The sequence below is a fragment of the Chroicocephalus ridibundus genome, chromosome 5 (assembly GCF_963924245.1).
Source record: "Chroicocephalus ridibundus chromosome 5, bChrRid1.1, whole genome shotgun sequence".
NCBI classification, from domain to species: domain Eukaryota; kingdom Metazoa; phylum Chordata; class Aves; order Charadriiformes; family Laridae; genus Chroicocephalus; species Chroicocephalus ridibundus.
The window spans coordinates 17,355,089-17,375,469 of NC_086288.1; the positions used below are offsets into that span (position 1 = coordinate 17,355,089).

General features: G+C 40.7%; 1 protein-coding gene across 3 annotated transcripts in view; it reads right to left on the bottom strand.

Annotated features, from left to right (window-relative positions):
- The window catches only part of LARP1B (La ribonucleoprotein 1B), a 31,586-nt gene extending 14,816 nt beyond the window's left edge, over positions 1-16,770 (bottom strand). For all 3 annotated transcript variants that reach the window (XM_063336770.1, XM_063336771.1, XM_063336769.1), the window contains exons 1-7: positions 16,266-16,770; positions 8,381-8,442; positions 7,267-7,326; positions 5,039-5,207; positions 3,529-3,672; positions 997-1,140; positions 578-746 (exon numbers count right to left, since the gene is read on the bottom strand). In XM_063336770.1, the coding sequence (XP_063192840.1) occupies positions 578-746; positions 997-1,140; positions 3,529-3,672; positions 5,039-5,207; positions 7,267-7,326; positions 8,381-8,442; positions 16,266-16,503 (986 nt within the window). In that variant the 5' untranslated portion in view covers positions 16,504-16,770. The remainder of the gene's footprint in view (positions 1-577; positions 747-996; positions 1,141-3,528; positions 3,673-5,038; positions 5,208-7,266; positions 7,327-8,380; positions 8,443-16,265) is intronic.
- Between the last annotated feature and the right edge of the window lie 3,611 nt (positions 16,771-20,381).

Genomic DNA, 20,381 nt, shown 5'->3' on the forward strand with positions numbered 1-20,381 from the left:
TAATCAGTCTTCCAGATGGTTTCTCATTGCCTAATGGTGTACACGAGAAAGTAAACATTCAGATTATTGAAAAATCAAGTATAATTGCAAAACTACTCTCTTTCAGTTAAATGTTTCAGATGAAACACTCTGAAAACATAAAACTAACAAGACTTCTCAAAGTGAAATTAAGAGCAAATAAGGGAAGTGTCTAGCTACATCACCCAAGAAGAGCTTTATAGGCAAACAGAACAACAGTACTCAAAAGCACAAGCTCAGAGACATCCATATCTCCATTACGTGACAACATAAAAAGAGGGCTATGTACCATAAATAAAGCAGGTATACAAGTTAGAGCCAGACTACAGTACAAGATGCAGCACCACTTCCTTAAAATTCCTCCCCATCACTCAAGTTTTTCCACCCCCCTAGTGAACAAATTCCAACTGGCACTGGTAATGGTCAAATCAAAAAGTTAAACTGAAATGCCTTAATCTCCATCTTTATATGGATAATCAGGATTAAACGCTGATTGAAGTGAGTTATTTTATCTTAACTAGATGTCTAAAAAGATTTGTACATTAAACAATCTACTTACATTTGATGTCTTATATATTCTTTGAGAAGTGCTTCATCCACAGAATACATCTGCACTCCTGTTCCATCACCATAGTAATACATCACACTAGCATTAAACTCAGGCTGAAATACTTGGTCAGTTCCTTCACCATACAGTTCTTGATAACCAACTGAATATTCAAAGTTCACTTCAAAATAAAGGAGAACATAAAAGAAAGATGATGAAAAAATATTAAGTCCAGCACAAAAGCATTTTAAGGCATGATACACACTGCTATTTTACTGTTGGTTTTCAGCATCTGATTTTAAAAAGACTCAAGCTACTTAATTATATTAAGTTACAGGATATGTTTTTTGAGACAAGCCTTAATTGATGTGCAAACAATAGCATTATAAACATAATTTTTAAATTTTTTGCTAAGCATCTACTTTGCATACTTCTAGGGTTTCCTCTGCCTCGTCCTCTTCCTCTGCCTCTACCTCTTCCTCTGCCTCTGGAGAATCCTCGAACACTGCCACCCTCACTCCTCACGCTGCACACTTCGTCGTGGTCATCTCTCTTTTCTCTATCACGCCGCCAATCTTTAAGAGAAAAAAGCATAATACTTGCAATCATAATTAAATATCACAGTCCCAAAAAGTCCCTTGTAACAGAGTTCCTGGCTTGCACCCAGGCAATCCACCGGTTCAGTCATGCTGGCTGAAGCAGGAGGTCAAATGTGAAGCTGCAAGGGTGAAATAGTAAGGTTTGCCTGGCCATACCCAAGTGGCCAGAAGCTGTTAGCAATAGAGTGAAGGGGCTTGACTGGCATTCAATCTCAAATGCTTCTGAAGCAACCCGACACTCTGGTGCCAGCTCTGGGATCACAATACCTACAGCCGGCTTGGGAGGGGAAGGAACGATCATGCAATTCTCCTTCCAGGCATGATAATACAGTCTCCTCCTGTGGGCAAATTCCAGTACCTAGACAGCGCTAGGAAGACTTTTTAGCTCTTGATCCTGCTTGGGGTGGGATTTCCACAGCAATGGCTCTCTGGAGCCACCCTTTTGTTCCCAGAAGCAGCCATCAAACGCTGCCCTGACTGCCCGTGTAACAGCAATCGTTTATCCTCTGCTGGTCTCATCCCAGACTGAGCTTTGAAGTTAAGGACCCCTTTTTGGTAACACACGCAAATCTAAGACAACTCTGTAAGAATCTATGTAAGGTTTTCATATAAATATGTGGTCTGCACATAGCAAAAGAGAGCAAGAGAGAAGCAGAAGAAGAAAGGAAAGCAAGCAGGTCCAAACCAGACCCCAGGGAACCTTGGCTCCACTCACCACAAAACTTAAGAACAGGTGTAATTCTCACTTTACTCTTGAAGCCCTTTCTTTCTCTTTTCCTAACACTCTCGGAGACTTCAGTCTTCAGTCAGCCACCTTTGCTTAAAGTTTCTTTAAGTTGCAATTGGATAGTCTTGCGGATACCAGGGGACCTCTTTGTCAGATGAACGCCTGGGGATAAAGCCCCTACTTGATCGAATTGAGAGTTGCTAAATTTAACAAAGGACTGACTAAAGATATGATTCTTTGTTCTCGTTTTACTAGCAACCATTTTAAGTGAACCCTTCAATAAAATATGCATGCTCATACATTCAAGTTCCTGTACTTTATTTTCTGTCAAATAAGACTCTGAATTTATGAATATCGTAATCTGTATGTGTGTGTCTCACTGGGAATTCAGACTCTAGCCTTCACACCTGCTACCCTCAACCTTAGAAATCCCAAATGCGTAGACATTACTGGAAGTATTTCCCCAAATCAGTTTCATTTTTGCACTCTGAGAGTACATGTGGCTCAGACACATGCAAAAGTCCCACAAATAACATCTTAATGAGCTAGCATTTTATTTAAGCCTGAAAAAAGTGTTTAATTTAAATAGCCAACATCCCTGAAGAGCAAGACATGTTTTATGTTCTCTGATATTGAAACTGGTCTTGAATCACGAGAGCCTTGAAGTAGAGTTCATGCTACAAGTTTCTGGTCATTTGACCATCCTGAGAAATAATTGCTGAAGAAAGCGATACGCTAGTAAAAATCTTCCCCCTGACCATCCCTCAGGCATCCAGATCAAACCCTTATATCCACGTTCCTAAAATGACTTCATAAACAAATCCCATCTTAGTAGCGTCCAGCACTTATTATAATGAGCAAACATTTAAATTGTTAATGTACCTTGCGATTTTAAAACTTAAATGCAAATACATAAACCCAGGAGTTACTCTCAGCCTAAGATTTCTGCCATCTGACAAGCTGTATTCAGAACACCTGACAAGCAGAAGCAGTACCAGCTGCGGTGCATTTCTCCCTCTGTTGTGCTAGTACAACTTTTTGCATGGCTGTGCTGAGAAATAGGTCAGGGAACTGAGGGCATTGGTCCAACTTAAAGGAAAAAAACATCAGTAGAATTGCCAAAGCAGAGTTCAAAGTGTAGGTCCACAAGCAATTGCTCTGCTAGCAAGCAGCTGCGGGAATAGCAGCCAAGCAGAACAAAGCAACCACCTTATGAGAATATCTCCAAACTTTCTGCATCATAAAGCTGTGGCCCAAGACTCTGTACAGAGCAGTGAAGAGAAAAATATATGCTGCTCTGATTCAGAGGACCAGCACATGCTGTGAAGATAGACTGTTTCCAAACTCAGTCACTCATCACAGCCAGTGATTGAGACATCAGAATTCTGATCAATTTGTGAAGAGGTTAAAAAAAAAATCTGATAGTAAGGTTTTAAACAAACTTTCCAATTTAAAATCTGTTAAACTACAGTGCAATTTTTTTTTTTGCTGGTTATTGGCAAATATTAACATTAGGTTTTACTTAGTTATCGGCAAAGTCAAGTTTCCAACATAAACTGCCAATCTAATGCCTGCTCAAGTGGTATTATACTTTATTTGCCACAAATAGGAAGACCCAGAGATTGAGAACTACTTACTTCTTGTCTCATTCCGTCTGTTGTTATGAGGTATTAGCTTGTTTGTTTCCAGCAGAAATCTCGAGCTAGTTCGAGAGCCTGGTCTTTCTTGACTGTCTGACCTTACGTCATCCAAGTGAAGTGGCACCCATTTCTGCTTGTTACCTTGAAAAGTTAATATATTACTCTTAATTATAGTACTACTTGGGGTTTCAGCTCCTGAAAAAGATTCTATAGAATTCTTCTTGTAGAACTAGTAACAGTTAATTTCAAGGGTTAAGTACTGGGAGAAGCTTAACATTGAAATTTTAAGATACGACGAATGACTAAACAATAATAAATGTCAACAGGAATTTTCCAAACTGTAAGGCAACCTTATCTAAGTTTTAAATATAGGAAATGAAGGTAAACTTTTTCATTTAATGAATTTTTAGATGTATGCTCCATTACCAGGAATTTATAGCTACATAAGATGAAACTTAAAGGTAAAAAATAACACATCAAGTTAACCACTGAAATACAGACTTCAGACACAAACCATAAAGATTTTCCTGAGAATTTAGCTGTGGTACTGTATTTTTACCTTGAGGTGTATTCAGAGCAAGTTCATTCATGTACATCAAAAATCATTAGCAAAGCTGTATTTTGCTGTAAGCTGGCCTAAAATATCCACTAACCATTTATTTAATGATAATATTGGCTGTTCTATATTTGATTGGTATTGTGGACTTTATACCTTTGTAGACAAGAAATATAAGCAAATACATAAAATGCATTATCCACACTGGGGGGGGAGCAGGGGAATAGGCTGTACGTGTGGAATGCTTTGCTTCAAATTTCCACTTAGACTGAAAAAATCAAAAGCAATAAAGGATTTGGATTTTTAACATATACATAGGAAGATTAACCAAACAAAGGTCTTTAGGATCTGAAGAAATATCATCAGGGAAGCAAGAAAAAAAACCAGCTGATGTCAGCAGTATCTTAAAACTCTCTCAGCTGTTTCTCCAGCCGACTCAAGTCTAATGACCAAATGAGATACACATTTGCTACTTATTTTTAACATAACAGATTGGATCAAAAGGAAATGAATAACCTGGTTTAGTTTTCAAGTGATCACTTCAAAGCGTAAGCTAATAGTAAAACATGAAAAATTAAAATGTTAGTATGTATAGTAACACACACATATATATGAAGTTAAATTCACATAGTACTATCAAGTTACTGAAATAATGATGTGAGAGACAGTAATGGTTTGTACAGCCATGCCAAAATTTTCCAGAAACTGTCAGAGCTCCATGGACCATCAGTAGGACACAAACTGCTTTTTCCCCAGAATTCCTATTTGACTAAACAGGACACTCCAAAACCTGAATAGAAAGCCTGTTTTAAACTTTCTAGCAGAAAACAATATATCCTGTTATCATCTAGAAAATGCAAAACACAAAAAGTTTCATCAAGTCATTCAACTGGAATTAATGTAACTGTATCAATGGTGACTTACTGCATTATACATACCGCCCAGACTGACCTTTTTTCCTTTGGTTATTAGTTTGAGCTTCATCTTCACTAATATTATCTCCTGGACCATCTGGCTTTGCCTCCGGGTTGTCCTTGATTCCATTATTGCTTTTTTGATCAGATTTCTCCTCCTTTTCTCTTCTATTTGTTGGCTTCTTATTGTGACTTACAGTCTTACACTGCAAGAGATACTGGTAATTATTTCTGACAGTACAGCTGCTGATAGCAAAAGTATAAATTCCCTTTACCTATTAAAATTCCTTCAGTATTACCTGTTCTCAACCTTTTCAGTAGGGTGAGTTTTAAGAACTGTGCTGTTTGTAAAGTCTCATTTTAAATCATTCTATTTTCTGCTAACTTGGCAAGACTATAAAGAGAAAGGTTTTGTTCGTTTGGTTTTTAACTGAAGATGTAGAACAGTGGACTGCACAATCATGTTTCAATACCTGAGAACTGAAATTTATTTTACAGGAAAGAAAGAAATATTACTCACCAGTACCTACTGTTCAGACTGATTACCTTTAAAAAGCCGTGCTTACAGAATACCGAACAGTAAATCAGAAATTCCCGTGACGCTGTGCAATCTCAACAGCATGACAAATGTTCATGTAAACTATAAGGGGCCGTAGGTCTTAACTCTGACAATTCTGTTCCACTAAACCAGAACATGAACCAAAGATCAGAGAATGCGGAGGTATATGATTACAGATTTATTTCTTCCCACATCAGAATATGGCATTTACTGGGAACTCTGTGCCTTTGAGTAGCTCCAGCATCCTGCAGATCATCACTTCTTGGAAATCCCACAGAATAACGTTTCAAAGAAGGTAAAATGAACAGCATTTTACCAAATAGTGGAAAGCTTTGTTTTTCCCTGGTATCAATACAGGCTGGGGGATGAAGGGATTGAGAGCAGCCCTGTGGAAAAGGACTTGGGGGTACTGGTGGATGAAAAGCTGGAGATGAGCCGGCAATATGCGCTCGCAGCCCAGAAAACCAACCGCATCCTGGGCTGCATCAAAGAAGCATGTCCAGCGGGTTGAGGGAGGTAATTCTGCCCCTCTACTCCACTCTGGTCAGATCCCACCTGGAGTACTGCGTCTAGCTCTGGGACCCCCAACAGAAGAAGGACATGGACCTGTTGGAGCAGGTCCAGACGAGGGCCACAAAAATGATCAGAGGGCTGGAGGACCTCTCCTACGAGGATAGGCTGAGAGAGTTGGGGTTGTTCAGCCTGGAGAAGAGAAGGCACTGGGGAGACCTTATTGCAGCCTTTCAGTACTTAAAGGAGGCCTACAGGAAAGACGGGGACAGACTTTTTAGCAGGGCCTTGGAGACAGAACAAGGGGTAACAGCTTTAAGCTGGAAGAGGGCAGATTCAGACTAGATCTAAGGAAGAAATTTTTCACAATGAGGGTGGTGAAACACTGGCACAGGTTGCCCAGAGAGATGGTAGAAGCTATTAATTATTTAATTAATTCTTTTAATTAATTAATTAACTACGTTAATAGTCTTTTTCAGTTTTCATTTGGACACTTTCAATTACACAATGCATGTTGTTGAACACACATCTTCTGGTTCCCCTCACCAAGAACACAGTAAAAGCATCACAGGGGTGCTGCAGAACTAACGCAAAAAGTGAAATGGCACCTCATAGCTTGCAGTAATCTGTGTTCTGTTCTTCTTTTAAATAGCATAAAAGAGGTTTAAGATACATTATGCACTTATCACTTGAGATAAAGTGAAAGGAAGATAATTTGATGGAACAGATGTTAACTTAAGATCCAGCAAGGGTAAAATATATCGGAGGAATAGGGCAAGGATAACTAAGTTGTCCAAAGACAGCCTGCACAAAGCATTCTGAGGGAGGGCAGCAAGTTCACAACCCCAAAGGCCTTCTCATGTTTGCATAAACTTCCCAACAAGTAGAAAAGAGAAATACAACTTTTTAAATGGTGCAGTAAATATGGCACATTTTTACCTACATGTTGATGGCACACCACTAACGATAAATGGAGTGTATGTGTGTGGGCTTGTGAAGGGTTCTGAAATTCCAGTACCAGTGCAGACAGTTAAGTACGGACCAGTAACCGGAATTATTTCTGCTGAATTATTTCAGACAAAAATTCTGCTGAAACCGTACAACACCCAAAGCACATTCTGGGGGGAACAGTATTAAGCAGAGAAGTCAATATGTTTTTTAAAAAAATAATACTGAAGATGACAAAGGATACTTACTTCATTGTTTGCTATTTCGCTTGGTGTTGGCCAGTTTGTGATATCACCAAAATCGCCAGCCTGAAAAGATGGCAAACAGTTTATACTACTTCCTAGATTTAGTCCTTTTTAATATATGGAAGATGTCAGTCATGACTCAGATGGGCAGACTACTGCTTTGAGCAGAACTGTCAGAAGTAGCAATTTTTAAAAACTGAGAAATACAACAGAAAACAAACACACATCTTTTGAAAATGGAATACGATCAATTGTAGAAACAATTATTCATTGCAGTTACATGCAAACCAAGGTCCAATACCTCTTAGCTTGCACTTAGTATAACTGTCTAAAGAATGCCTTCACGAAGAAACCAAAAAGAGCAGGCAAGTAAAATTTTCTACATTCTATTATAAAAAAAAAGAACAACCAAGAGGGCTTATGACTTTTGAACACACATAAAAGTTGTCTGATTAAATGGTGTCTTACACATAGCTTTCTATGTGATTTAAAGGTATCTACTGCTTAAAAGTCTTTTAGCTTTTAGAAGACCCTTGAGGACAGGTATTATCTAACCTAAAAAGGGGTGGCTGTACAAAATTTTAGAAACTTAATTTTTCAATAAAAGGATTCAGTGTCTCCTGTTGTCATAATGATAATTTTATAAAAGCACATAAAGGAAAAAGGATTTTCCAAACCCATCTAGCATCACTTGTGCTCAAGTGATGTTGTTTCTTTGCAGCCCCTTCACATTTTCATATAAGCCCACTGCTTTTTTAAACAAAAGTGTCTTTCCTTATCCCTCATACATACACCACTTTAGCATCCCTTTCAGTTTTAAATTTCCCTTCCTTTTTTACTTTTGTCTGTCTTCAAAATTAACCATTACCCAAGGCAAAACATGACACTTCTGGTTGTAACTTCAAAATACCTCGCTGTCTTTTTGTTTTAGTAATATCAGCTATTTACCCTATTGAGTATTTACAGCCAGAAATACTCCTTTGAAATAATTTCATTTTCCTACCATATTATCAGCTGAGCTAAATGCCAGTTCAGATTAACAGGTTAGATTAACTGGGACTTCTAACACAATTGGCCTAGTAACTCAGAGCTAAATGTCCTTCTGACAAATACAAACCTTGCTGTATTTCCTCGTCCTGGGTTTTGCTGCTTTTATAACTTTAGCGGAATTTTGTAGTTCTGAAAAGGAAGAAAAATATTTTCAGGTGAAGAATAAGACTGTGCTTTAAAAGAGGAAGGAAGGTATATTCTAACAACTCTGTTTAACTATCTATCATACTACACCAAAGTTTTTTTGAGGTCTTGGTATCAAAGTCAATGAACACTTCCATAAAGTAACTAACAGTACATGACATTGAAAAACTCCCATTCCTATTGAGTTGAAATAATCTTGAAAACCAGGTGTACAGGATACTGTATAACACAGTATTTAAGCATTTGCACAGCTATAAGGTCAAGACTATCTCAAAATGCTGGTATTTTAACCTAAGTAGCTGCAAAGAAAATGAGTCCCTGAAACATAGTAAAAATGTTATCCTATTAGATGCTATAAGACAGAATTAATTTACAAAATCTATCATCATACAAGCATTAAAAAAAAAACAACATAGAAGCAATTACTTATTCACAAATTCCTAGCAATTTCCTTTTATAAGCAATTACTCAAATGCCAAATAAAATTCAGCCATATTGCTCAGAATCAAGCCAAAGCAGTGGAAAAAAAAAAGTAAGGAAAGGTGAAAAGCAAAAATGACTATAAAAACCACATTGAGACTAATAAATTTTAATGCACAAATTCCACAATGGGTATATTTATGATAAATATGAGTATTTGCAACGAAGCTGACACTCTTATGTTTTTAGAACCATCCCGAGTCAGGACCTAAACTTTATAATAATGCTCCCACCTGATCTCCTCAGCAAGATTCCAATATACTTCTACCAGTAATATCTGCAATAAACCAATTAGAAATAACTCTCTCTTTCATATATGGCAACATTATTGGGCCTAATGATCTAGGATCAGTAACCTACATTGAAAAAAAAAAAAGTCTATTGAAACTTACTGTGCCTTTTAATACATCCGCAATTACCCTTCTGTATATGAATCTGATTTTCTTATTTGCAATTTTTCCCTACCCATCTCAATTGTGTTCTACTTTTTGCATTGGGAATTTAGGGTGGGGAAAAAAACAACAGTAGTATCAGGCAATTTTTCTTGGAGATTAGAATTGAGACAGAGGAAACCACCTCTTAACTTCTATTAAACCCTGGTTCTGTTCTCCCAATGCGTATTTTCGCTGTAGAGAAGTAGTCACAACCTTTCCTTGAAACTTCTTATTCAGTATTTTATTGCAAGACAAGCTGGAAGCATTGACCATGACTGAAATCACTAGTGGATTATTATTTCATACAGGGATAACATCACCTCCTCAACCCTTATCTCTTTCACATCCAGTGACTAATCTTCCTTATCGCAGCTTCACACTGGGAACCCCACCCTCCTGCCCCAGTCACTCTGAAAACCCCCTCTGTCTGCTTCCTGGAATATACTGTAAACGTTAGAAACATAAACTAATGTATACTGCATGTTCCACTGTCAATTGTATTAATACTGCTATATACAACCTACACATCACAAAAGACATATGAATTCAGTGAACCTTGATGGGCCTGTGACCTTTGCCACACCATTTACCAGCAGGTTTTTTTCCTCTCCTACAGATCCGCTTTTTAAAACAAAGACAAAACACACACCCCCAAACTGCATCTTTCTTGTTATTCAGCCTCAATTAACTTTAGACTGAGAGCTTTCAGAAACACACAGTGACTGGGCAATCCTAATTTTTACTTGTCATTCAACAGTAAACTAATTGCCCTTTACAAAACAAGACAAACAGCTGTAGGGGTGGAGTAGCAAACAAATTTGTAATTTTCTCCAACAAAACTACCAATTATCTCTAAAGGTAAACCGACTGGCCATAGCATTTGTCCTCCAGTAGTCTGTAAACACACCTCTCTCTCTAGCTGTTCAATTACCTTACTGAAGCCCTTTTTCCATCTCCCAGCACTTATATTGGTGCTGAAGGACTGCTCCGCCAGAACTTCTACCCTGTGTGTCACCAGGGTGTAGCAAGGGATTCAAAAATAAAAGACTCAATGTCGCTGCACTATCTTAATCATGGGATATTATTCCAGGCAGCAGGAGAGGCCATCTGCAGCAAGCAGAATGAGACCCAACTCGTTTTAAGGAATCTCTCTTATCTGCGTGTAGTAATCCCAAGACTTGGAAGGTGCATTTGCACACTAAATGAAAAGAAAATTAATATTAGGCAACACACCACCTAGCTGACGATGCCCTTTCTGAACTCAAAGGCCCGAGATCTCACCATGCTCTGTACCTCCCTACCCCAAAACAACTGCACAGAGTTTCTGGCCCTCCCAAAAGAGCCATGCTGAAAACCAAATTTAACTGATCTTTCCCGACGGGCTTTCTGGGGCTTATCATGTGAGAGTTGGATTTTAGCGCAAAGCATGAAAGGGAAGATAAAGGGGAAGGAAAAAAATAATATTGAGGGTAGGAGAATAAAAGAACAAAACGTCAGATGAGTTAGAAGTTCTACCCAGGTCACATTTGTTATGCTGTTATGAACAGGCCTAGAGCCACTGCTCAGGCAAAACTGACTGTAGAGTGCATTTAGATAAAAGCTCTACACTTAACATTACCCCAGTGGTTGGTTTCAACGTCACATAACAGTGCTGAATACCCAGAAATGGCATCTTTAGTACATTGCTCCATCAGAATCCAACCAGCCCTTGCAAAGAAACTATTTCACTTATTGTTAATTCCAACCTAACTGTATTAAAATGATTTATTCAGTCATATGATACAAGGTAACCTGTTTAGTAACGGCACGCTGCGTTGACAAATAATTCAGTTATCTTCAATTACTTTACTTGCTGGGTTTCAGGTGAGTTTTGATGGGGTGAGAAAAAAATTAAACCAACAATGAGGAAGTTTAATTGCCAATGATCATCTTTCAATCTCTGAACTCCATCCAGCAAAGATGCCATCTGCATGAAAACCGAAATCAGCCTTCAAAGCCATTTTTATTATGGTTCTTCCAAGTCTCTTAATACACCGCATCCTAACACACGGTATTTTCTGCAGAAAGACATGGACGTGCAAACGTGCCAAGTGCAGTACCTCAAGATACATGGGACAACAGTTCTGAAAAATGAAAGATGAACTTTGGAACCACTGCAGCAGCAGCAATCCTCTGGGACAACAGCAACAGAAAAGGAAAAGCAGACTGGATGCTGTACAGCGATTAAGAGAAGCAAAGTTTGTACATAAAGATGCATCCCTAAAGTACCGCTGATTACAAGGAAAATAATGTTTTCAGTAGTGGTACTTCAGAATGGATGCTTCAAAGTTCTGCAAGTAACTAGTCAGCAAGTAATTTGTTCTGACAGAAGGGGAGGGATGGTATTGCTAATTTCTTCTGAAAGCAAAACCTATTAATAAAAGGTGGAACATGTTCTAATTTTAATACAAACGCAGTTTATGTTGCAAGGATTTCTAGACAATATTCAAGTTCTATTTTTACTTGGACTACACATGTATTTCCTTCAGTGATGGTACAACATCGCATAAATGCCAAAAGTGCTTCAGGAGGTGTCTGAAATCACCCAGCAGAACAGCTCGTCAAAACTTCAGTGGAACATGTTTGTTGAACTCGTACAATGTTTTCCTTTCGATGCGCAGTTTGAAACTTCACAGTATAATCCATTTTTAAACAAGGTAAGCTCTACTTAAATCTATTGTTTTAATAGATAAGTGTGAAAGTCTTGCAAATGTGAGAAAACAATCTGTTGGAGTATACAATAATTTAAATCTGGAGCATGGATTTACATCCAAGATTCTGGGAAATAAAAGAAACAGTAATTATGCTAACATTCTTTACTACAATAGTTTTAGCATTTTATAGCAAAACTACATTAGATTGACCTTCTTCACACTATTTGAACAACTAACCAAGGCAGTGAGTTATGACACCTGCATCCGTCCACCTATTTATGTTCAAAATGTTTTTCAATACAACAAGCAATAGGGGAAAAAAAACAACCAATACATGATTGATTAATCATTATACTGTTTGTTTTCCTTGCACTTCATTTCTCATCTCATTTTTTTTTCTTAGCTGCTTCATAGCTTCTGCAACGTGTGACTCAATTTCTACAAAAGCTTTCATGGTCTAATGTGCTAGAGCACAGCAAGCCAGTACCATGTCTTAGACTCTGGGCAGCAGGGTGAATTTGTCTCTCATAACAGGTCTCCAGCTTAGAAACAAACAAACAAACAAAACCTACCATAGGAAATTACACATGTGGTTATATACAAGTAAAATACAGAGAGCAGGTTTGTAGAGATAATGTTTTTAATCTCTTCAGGGATGGCGTAATTGTCAATGTTGTACTTTCTGATAATTCTTCGTTTTTAAAAGCTGCTATTCAAACACTCAGTGTTCATAAGAACTAGTGATAATATCTGCCCTAGATAAACAAAAAAAAAATTTATAATTAGATCATTTACTAATCAAAAGCTTACTACTCCTAGTAACACAGTATACCTTTACTAAACTGTACTTTTACAACCTGCTTGCTAACAGACTAAAGTAAATTAATTTACACAATAGCACTACAGAGAACTGGTTCTGCTACCAAAATATCAATCAGATAAAAGCCATTCTTTGATGCCCAGAAATAAACGCAATGAAGAAAGACAAACTGAGAACAATATAAGAGTGAAGTGTGCAGTCATTTTAATTAACTGCATCATCCAAGCATGCTAGGAAGCAAACCTACTTCCACCACTTAAACAGCACAGGTATTTTCCTTCATTGAATATATTCATAAGTTTCATGAACAATTTTTGAATAATTATCTAATGAATCATTAGAGACCCACATCAGCTATGCAAATCGCACACACACTAGAGAACTAGATTCCCCTTTGCGAGCTTACAAAAAAGGGCTGCACTTTAGGTTTCATCAAATGAAGAGGTGGGAGAACTTTTGTAATAATTTTATTTCAACGACTAGCCTCTTCTGTGAGCGCCCAGCTCTAGGGGGTAGCTGAGGAAAAAAAAAAGACTCAGAGGAAAGTCAAGGAAAATGGGACTAACGCTGGGTTGTTCTGCAGCTTCCACATGGACACATCTTGTCAGCCCAATTTCAAAGAACGCTTATCTTGTTACCTTGTAAAAAATTATCTACAGGATTATACAGGGTTTATTCCCTTGCAACCGTTTCTCTCCTCTTACTCATAGAGCTTCAGCTTGAAGAACTGCAGACTTGCTGCAAGATATTGGCTGGGCGCTACGAGGGAAGGCGAGGGGAGGAAGACACACTGCAGAATCACCTTTCATCATTTGGCGGCCTACGCTAAAGCTAACTCCCCATGTTCACCACCACCGGGATTAGACAGAAGCCTATTAACTTCACTAGCAATTTCATACTACCAGTCTTTTTCCATGAGTTAAATGCAGATTAGGATGTAAAAGTAGCTGTATAGTTCTGAAATTATTCTGTTTAAAAGACAAGTTTAATAAAAGGCTTGGTCGGAAACAATGAACTGTGGTAACAAACATACCATGAAAAATTAAAATATGTTTACGTTAGGTGCTGGTTTACTATAACATGATTAAAACCTACCAACATATCTGAGACAAAAAAATAATAGGTCATAGTAACAACACTTTGATCAAATTCTTTCACCAAGATTTTTAAGCCTTTTACATTACTTTTTTTCTTCTAGTGTTGGGTGACGTTAACAGTTCCCTTCAGTAAGAGTCAGGTTTGCCTCTATTACAAACTAACACCTCGCTAAACTGAAAGTCAAAAGATGACAGACTGGGGTCAATTTTCTCAAGTGTGTAACTATCACTGAACACACCATACGTGCACATCTCGGGAAACTTTCAACGAATTAAGCCAGGATCAACAAGTCGAACAGGATTCAGTCGCTACTTTGATGCAAGATTCTTCCACGTTTTATTATCCTCTTTACGGATAGTTTTACATTCCATCCCAGTAGTGTTTCTGCTCATCTACTTATTATTTCACATGACTAATTTCCATACTACTACATTCATAAGGGCCTAGTGTGAGTGATTTTGCTTTGCCAGCATGCAATTAGTTGCTTCCAAATGCATCCCTTGTTGCAGACAGAGGCACACAGTAATTCCTTCCTTCAAAGAGACAGGAAAGATCAGCTGCTTCATCTTTGACAAGAGTGGTGACACCTTCAGTGGTGCTTTTGGTGGTGGCCAAACCAAAACACGCACCCCGGTAAGTGTTCTTCACCGATGCCACTACCAGCAACAGCGGTAGTGTTTTTACCAAATATTTACCATATTTACTAAATTATATATTTGCCACTGAAAAAAGATATTCTGATGCAACTACTCAGTTTAATATTAATTTGATAAAGGGTAAGCACAACTTTTACACAGAAGAAAAAGAATTTAAAGTTCTCTGAAATCATTAAATTAAGCATTAAACGTCCACAGCGTATGAACTCACCACCTCCTTTCTCTCTTCTCCTTCTTTCAACAACTATTTGTGTGTTTTATCTTAAGTGGAAAAGTAAACTTTACAGAAGGTGAAGCACGAGGTGCTAATGCAACAAAGGAAGTTTTCCCAGTGCTTTTGATGTACCATTATTATTACTGCCGCCACAAGCCAAATGAGTGACAAGTTCTCTTTCATGTAGGGACAAGACCACAAGCTGCTGCCCAGCAAGCCAGGTTGTAGAGACTATGCATAAATAGCTATTTACGAGTGCATCAGTACATGCAAATAAAACAGTCGGGATGATAATGGTGACTATATATGTCGCCAAAAGGTTTGATCTTCAGCTAAGTAGAGATTTTGTGGTCTGGAGAACCTCTCTGCTTGCATGACCTGTATACTTGAAACTATAAATTACATATTTCTCTTTGTGAGGGAAGCACGTATTTAATTCAAGGATAAAAGTGACTGTGAGATCACGAAAAGGTTTGTCAGGTGCCTTCAGGAGCAAGCGCTGAGATTGAAATTCTCAGAAAACACAGGCTGAAATACGTATTTTGAGGTCAGCAGTTTACTTCCAGCCAAGAACAATACTCCAAGAAGCTGCTCGCTTCTAGGAACGCTTTGCTAGCCTAAGCTTAAAGCCTAGCAATTTCGAGTCAGGTCTTCAATGGCCAACTTTGTAAAGTTACCTGCCTGTTTAGTTGGTAGGGAGCCTATAAAGCAGCTTTATCTTAGTAGTGATTAAAGGCCAGAAAATTATACCACAGCTACTCTCACTCTGGCTCTTTCCACATAAACAGTTTGAATCTTGAGAGCAAGCAAACTGACAACTTCTGTTAACATTTAAAGCCTCCCCAATCCAAACCTTCTGGAAAGCACAACCCAGTAACGGATCATACAGAGGGCCTTACTATGTAATTAGGCAAAGACGACCTGCGGTAAAGCGAACGGGATTCGGCGATATTTCTCAAGAAAAGCAAAGCGAAGCAAGCAGCTCACCGGCCCTGTTTGCCAGTACCAGAGCCCAGCGCCATGCGGTGCCCGCCGGAGGCCACCAACCCCCATTCCCCAGGCCGGGGGTGACCCTTTGCAACTCCCGGCGACCCCAATCCTGTCCCCGTGTCCCCCCCGCTCCGGCCCAGAGCCGGGCGGTGGCCAGACCCCCCCCGCCTCCCCTCTCTCGCTTCCCTCCTCTGCCCATGTATGTCAAAAGCCGGAGCGCCCGGCTGGGCTCCCGCGGAGCCGCACCGCCGGCCGGCCCGTGCCCGTCCGGAGACAAACAGCTGCCTTTCGTTTTTCAAATAAAAACCGCAAAACAACCTTCCCCCCCCACACCCCAGAACGCCCCACACACACGCCAGCCGGCACCCGGCCTGCCACCCCCCCCACACACAACCTTCCCCGGGCCCGGCCCGGCCGCCGCACCTGGGTCCTGCGGGACGACCTGCCCGTCGGCGGCGGGCGGCGAGGGGCTGTCGCCCGCGGCTCTGCGCCTCGTCCAGGGGTTCTCCTTGGGCGGCGGGGCTTCCACCGCCGCCGCCCGCCGCTGCCGGCCGCCCTCCTCTGCGGCCTCCTCCAACTCCCGGGGCCGGGTGACCGCCGGGCCGCCGCTCTCCGCCGCCCTCAGCTCGGCGGGCGCCGCCGACACCTGCGCCGCGGACATGCCCTGCCGCCCGCTGCGGGGGAGCCGAGGCGGAGGAGGGGGGGGTGGGCCGCCTCCCTCCCCTCAGCGCCGCCCCGCCGGCCGGGGCTCTCCCCTGTCAGCTCCGCCGGCCGGGCCCGCAGCGCCGCTGGCTCCTCCTCTCCCTCCTTCCCCTCAGCCGACCTGCCGTGAGGGGGGAAGCGAGGGACAGAGAACGGCCGCCGCCGGCCTCGCTCGGCCCGGCCCGCGTGGAGGGAGCCGGGGGGGGGTGCGCGCGGGCGGCGGCCGCCGTAACGGAGGGGCGGGGCTTGGGGAGGGCGGGGGAGGGCACCCCGTGCGTTATGACCTCACGGCGGCCGCGCGCGAGCATGGCGGCGCGAGCACACCCCCCCTCCGCTTTCCGCGCCTTCCCCCCCCCCTTCTCTTAAGCATATACTTAAGTAACGCGCCTGTGAAATACAAGCTTTATGATTTCTTTATAAGCACCCTTGTTAAGTGACGTAGCCCGCTCTGAGCTTGTATTTATTAAAAAGAAAAATTAAAAGACGGTGCCAAGTGCCGAGCTCAGCCCCGCAACCGCAAAGACACAGAACTGCTGCTAAAAAAAATAATAAATAAATCGCCCGGCAGCTGCTGTAAAAGTGAGGGTACGGCTCAGTTTTGAAAATCTCGTTAGAATCGGTGAATTTTTCATTTTTATTTTTACTATCAAGGCTACTTTGTGTGAAACTGAAAGGCAGGTGAAGGGGGCGGGAGAGCACAAGGTGCTGCTCTCTATTACTGACACATCCAATTAAAGATGGTTTAAGCTTCTCAAGCAATGCTTACTGGAGATTTATATTTAATTTATTTTCATCTATTCCTGTACTCATTCAATACAACAAGGGCCTCAAAATGAGGATGAACACGTGTGGCTGAAGGGGAGTGGACTTCTCTGGTTCAGCACATCCAGCACAGCCTGGAGAACGTCTTCAAGGGGGACGTGAGAACCCACCGGGGTCTGAGGAGCAAGGGAATCGCCCATCATTTAAGCATCACGACAGACAGGTACCTTCACTATCACACCACATCTCCTCCACCTTCCTACTTTCCACCAAAGATCCCCCAGAAATCACCTAGCACACATGCACTCGTACACTTGTTGGGTTTGTTAGGAGATTCTACCCCCACTTCTGCTGCTGCGTTATCCCAGAAGCACTGTGGTCACAGAGCAAGGAAAGCCACCACAGCCTGAAATTCATCACCCCTTTCCCTCGTGGCAGCCTCCCAGTGCTCCCTCCCTGGTCACACCTTGAGACACCCTTTCCTCTCCCGTTTCTTGCGTTCAGTCTCTCAAGCGACAGATGTAGGGCTTGTCCCTGTTTTACTTTATAAAATGTCTTCCAAAAAAATAGCCATCTCTTTAACAAACTAAGTAAACTCTTAAATAGGCTTTTATAAAGCTAGTAAAATGTTTTTTAAAATAGTGTCACAAGTAACCACATTTCCAGTTGTCTGGGGTAACATTATTCTTTGCTTTAATGAGATTGTATGCAGGTTTACCTCAATCAGAAAAAACCCACAAACCCACCAAAAACCCACCAAACACCCACCGCAGCTCACTCCTCTTCAGGCACCGAGGCATTTCTAGGATTATTCTGGATCTGTAGGTCCAGTAGCAGCTCAGAAGAACAGAGGCCACTGTCTACAGCACTTCAACTGTCCCCAGAAGTGGCTCTGGATGCCTCCCGCCCAAGCCAAGTGTCACCAAGTCAGGTGTGATGAGATCACATCACCTGGTGGAGGCCAAGGTCTACCTCAAAGAAGAACACGTCCCCCTCCCCCCAGTGCTCACAGCTTTGTTCAACGTATTTGGAAATAATTGACCTTTTGCGGTCAAGGCTTGAAATTAAAACATCTACCACGATTGTTATGCTGCTATAACCAAACCACACCGGTACTTTAATGCACGTTTCTGTAATTGCAGACTTAAAGCTCCGAACATTGGTAATAAGGGAGGAGTTTCTCTTTTCATAAATGGAAAAAAAAAATAATACTGCTTCTAAGCACTTTTTGTACAAAAAGTGACACATGTATTCTTTCTTCATTTTAAATTTCTACCAAGAAAGAGAAAAAAAGGTAGAACGATTAAAATTAAAGCAAATCTTCAAACTCTTGGAAGCATTTTTCTTCGCGACTAAGAACTTGATTTTTTTGCCATAAATTTACTAATCAAGGACACACCAATTGCATATTGCAGTGACAAATGAATTTGAAATGGAGGAAAGCATTCTTAGTGAATAATTTTGACAGGGGAAAAAGGCAATATCTGTATATGTTTCTATCTACGTTCCTGAAAACAGACGTATCAGTCACACTACCCATTCAAAACCATTTTCACATCTTTTACTTGGTTTCCGAAACCAAATAAAGAAGTTAAGCAGAGGTTAGAGGGATATGAAAGTACAGAGGCCCTACCTAAATCACTGGTCAGAAGGGGATTAACCTCCCGTTTCCTCTTTTTCTCTTACAACCGCTAGAAGATAAGGAAGCAGACAGGGAGGCCGGCTGGGACTTCGGGAACATTGCAACGCTGCAGTGCGGGAACCTGAACAGACCAGGAAAAAAGCAGGAAACTGATTAAGAATTAACTCGGCAGGGGTGGGGGGGAGGCAAAAAAAAACAGTAAAGTTGACCAGTAAGGCGGCAGCTTGAGAAATTTTTGTACATAGTTGTTTTGCTAACTTTACAGTAGTAGAAGGCTTACTGTGCCTTTGATTGGATGGACTGGGCCTGAAGAGTATATAAAAAGCTTTTACAGTTGCCTAAGACTCATTTGTCCCTCAAATTTTCTCCACTCAGAAACTCTTTGTCCACTTTGCATTGTCCCTTTTGTTACTTTCCAGCAGGGTGAGTCAGAACTTCCTCGGGAAAACTCACAGTACTTTTTCCTTTGAGAGCACAGTATTTAAAATACTCGTATTTGTATATAACAATTGTTACGAACTACTTGAAATTTTAAAGCTTATGTTTTATCTTGTGTAGAAGCATCCAAGCATACCGGGAAAGACTGCAAACTACAGGATTGCGTAATATAGTAGCGTTTTACTCATCTAATAGTTTTTCATGAGGAATTGCATGCCTACAGACTATAGGAACCTCCTTTCGATACTCTAACTTATCATTACAGCCGAGCCGACAGAGAACCTGACAGCTTAAGATAAAGAAACTTCCCTGCCCAACCAACTGTAATTAAGATCAACATTTTAAAAAAAGCAACACAAGACAGAAGCAATTAAGATAAATAAACAAACTGCCTCAAAATATTAGCAGCTACCAAGCAAAAATAGGAGGACCCAAGGATTTTTACTGTCTAATCCACTATTTAAAGAGTATCTATACACATGCATACGACATTCCATCAAGACAAAGCAGCAAGACTCCATTCCTTCATATAATAGCATCTTTTTGCAGATTTTCTAGATTAATACAAGAGAAGAGATCTATCCTCGCTAAAGAAATTGTTGAGCACTTTTGAGGAGGGTGTTTTTTGGACTTGGTGGAAAAGCTCCATTCGACCATAATTCTGTTCTAGATGGTGATCAGCACTTAGAGAAACAGGGAAATAAAACACTACAAAAATAAAAATTACCTGGGTTACTCAGGGATAACACACCAGACCTAACCTCGCGCTCTGTCCTGAGCTGTTCCTTTCAAATGTAGACAAAAGCAACTTTTTTTTGGTGCATATAAACACCATCAAGACTCAAACATGCACCCACCAGTAATATTTAGAGCTATCTGTTCAAAGCAGCCTTTCAGCTAGCGTGTGATATTCCCATCCGTAGGACAGACTGCTACAGACGATGAAACGGCCTCCTCTTCTCCCAGAGGCAACACTCCAAAAACTCTACCACCGC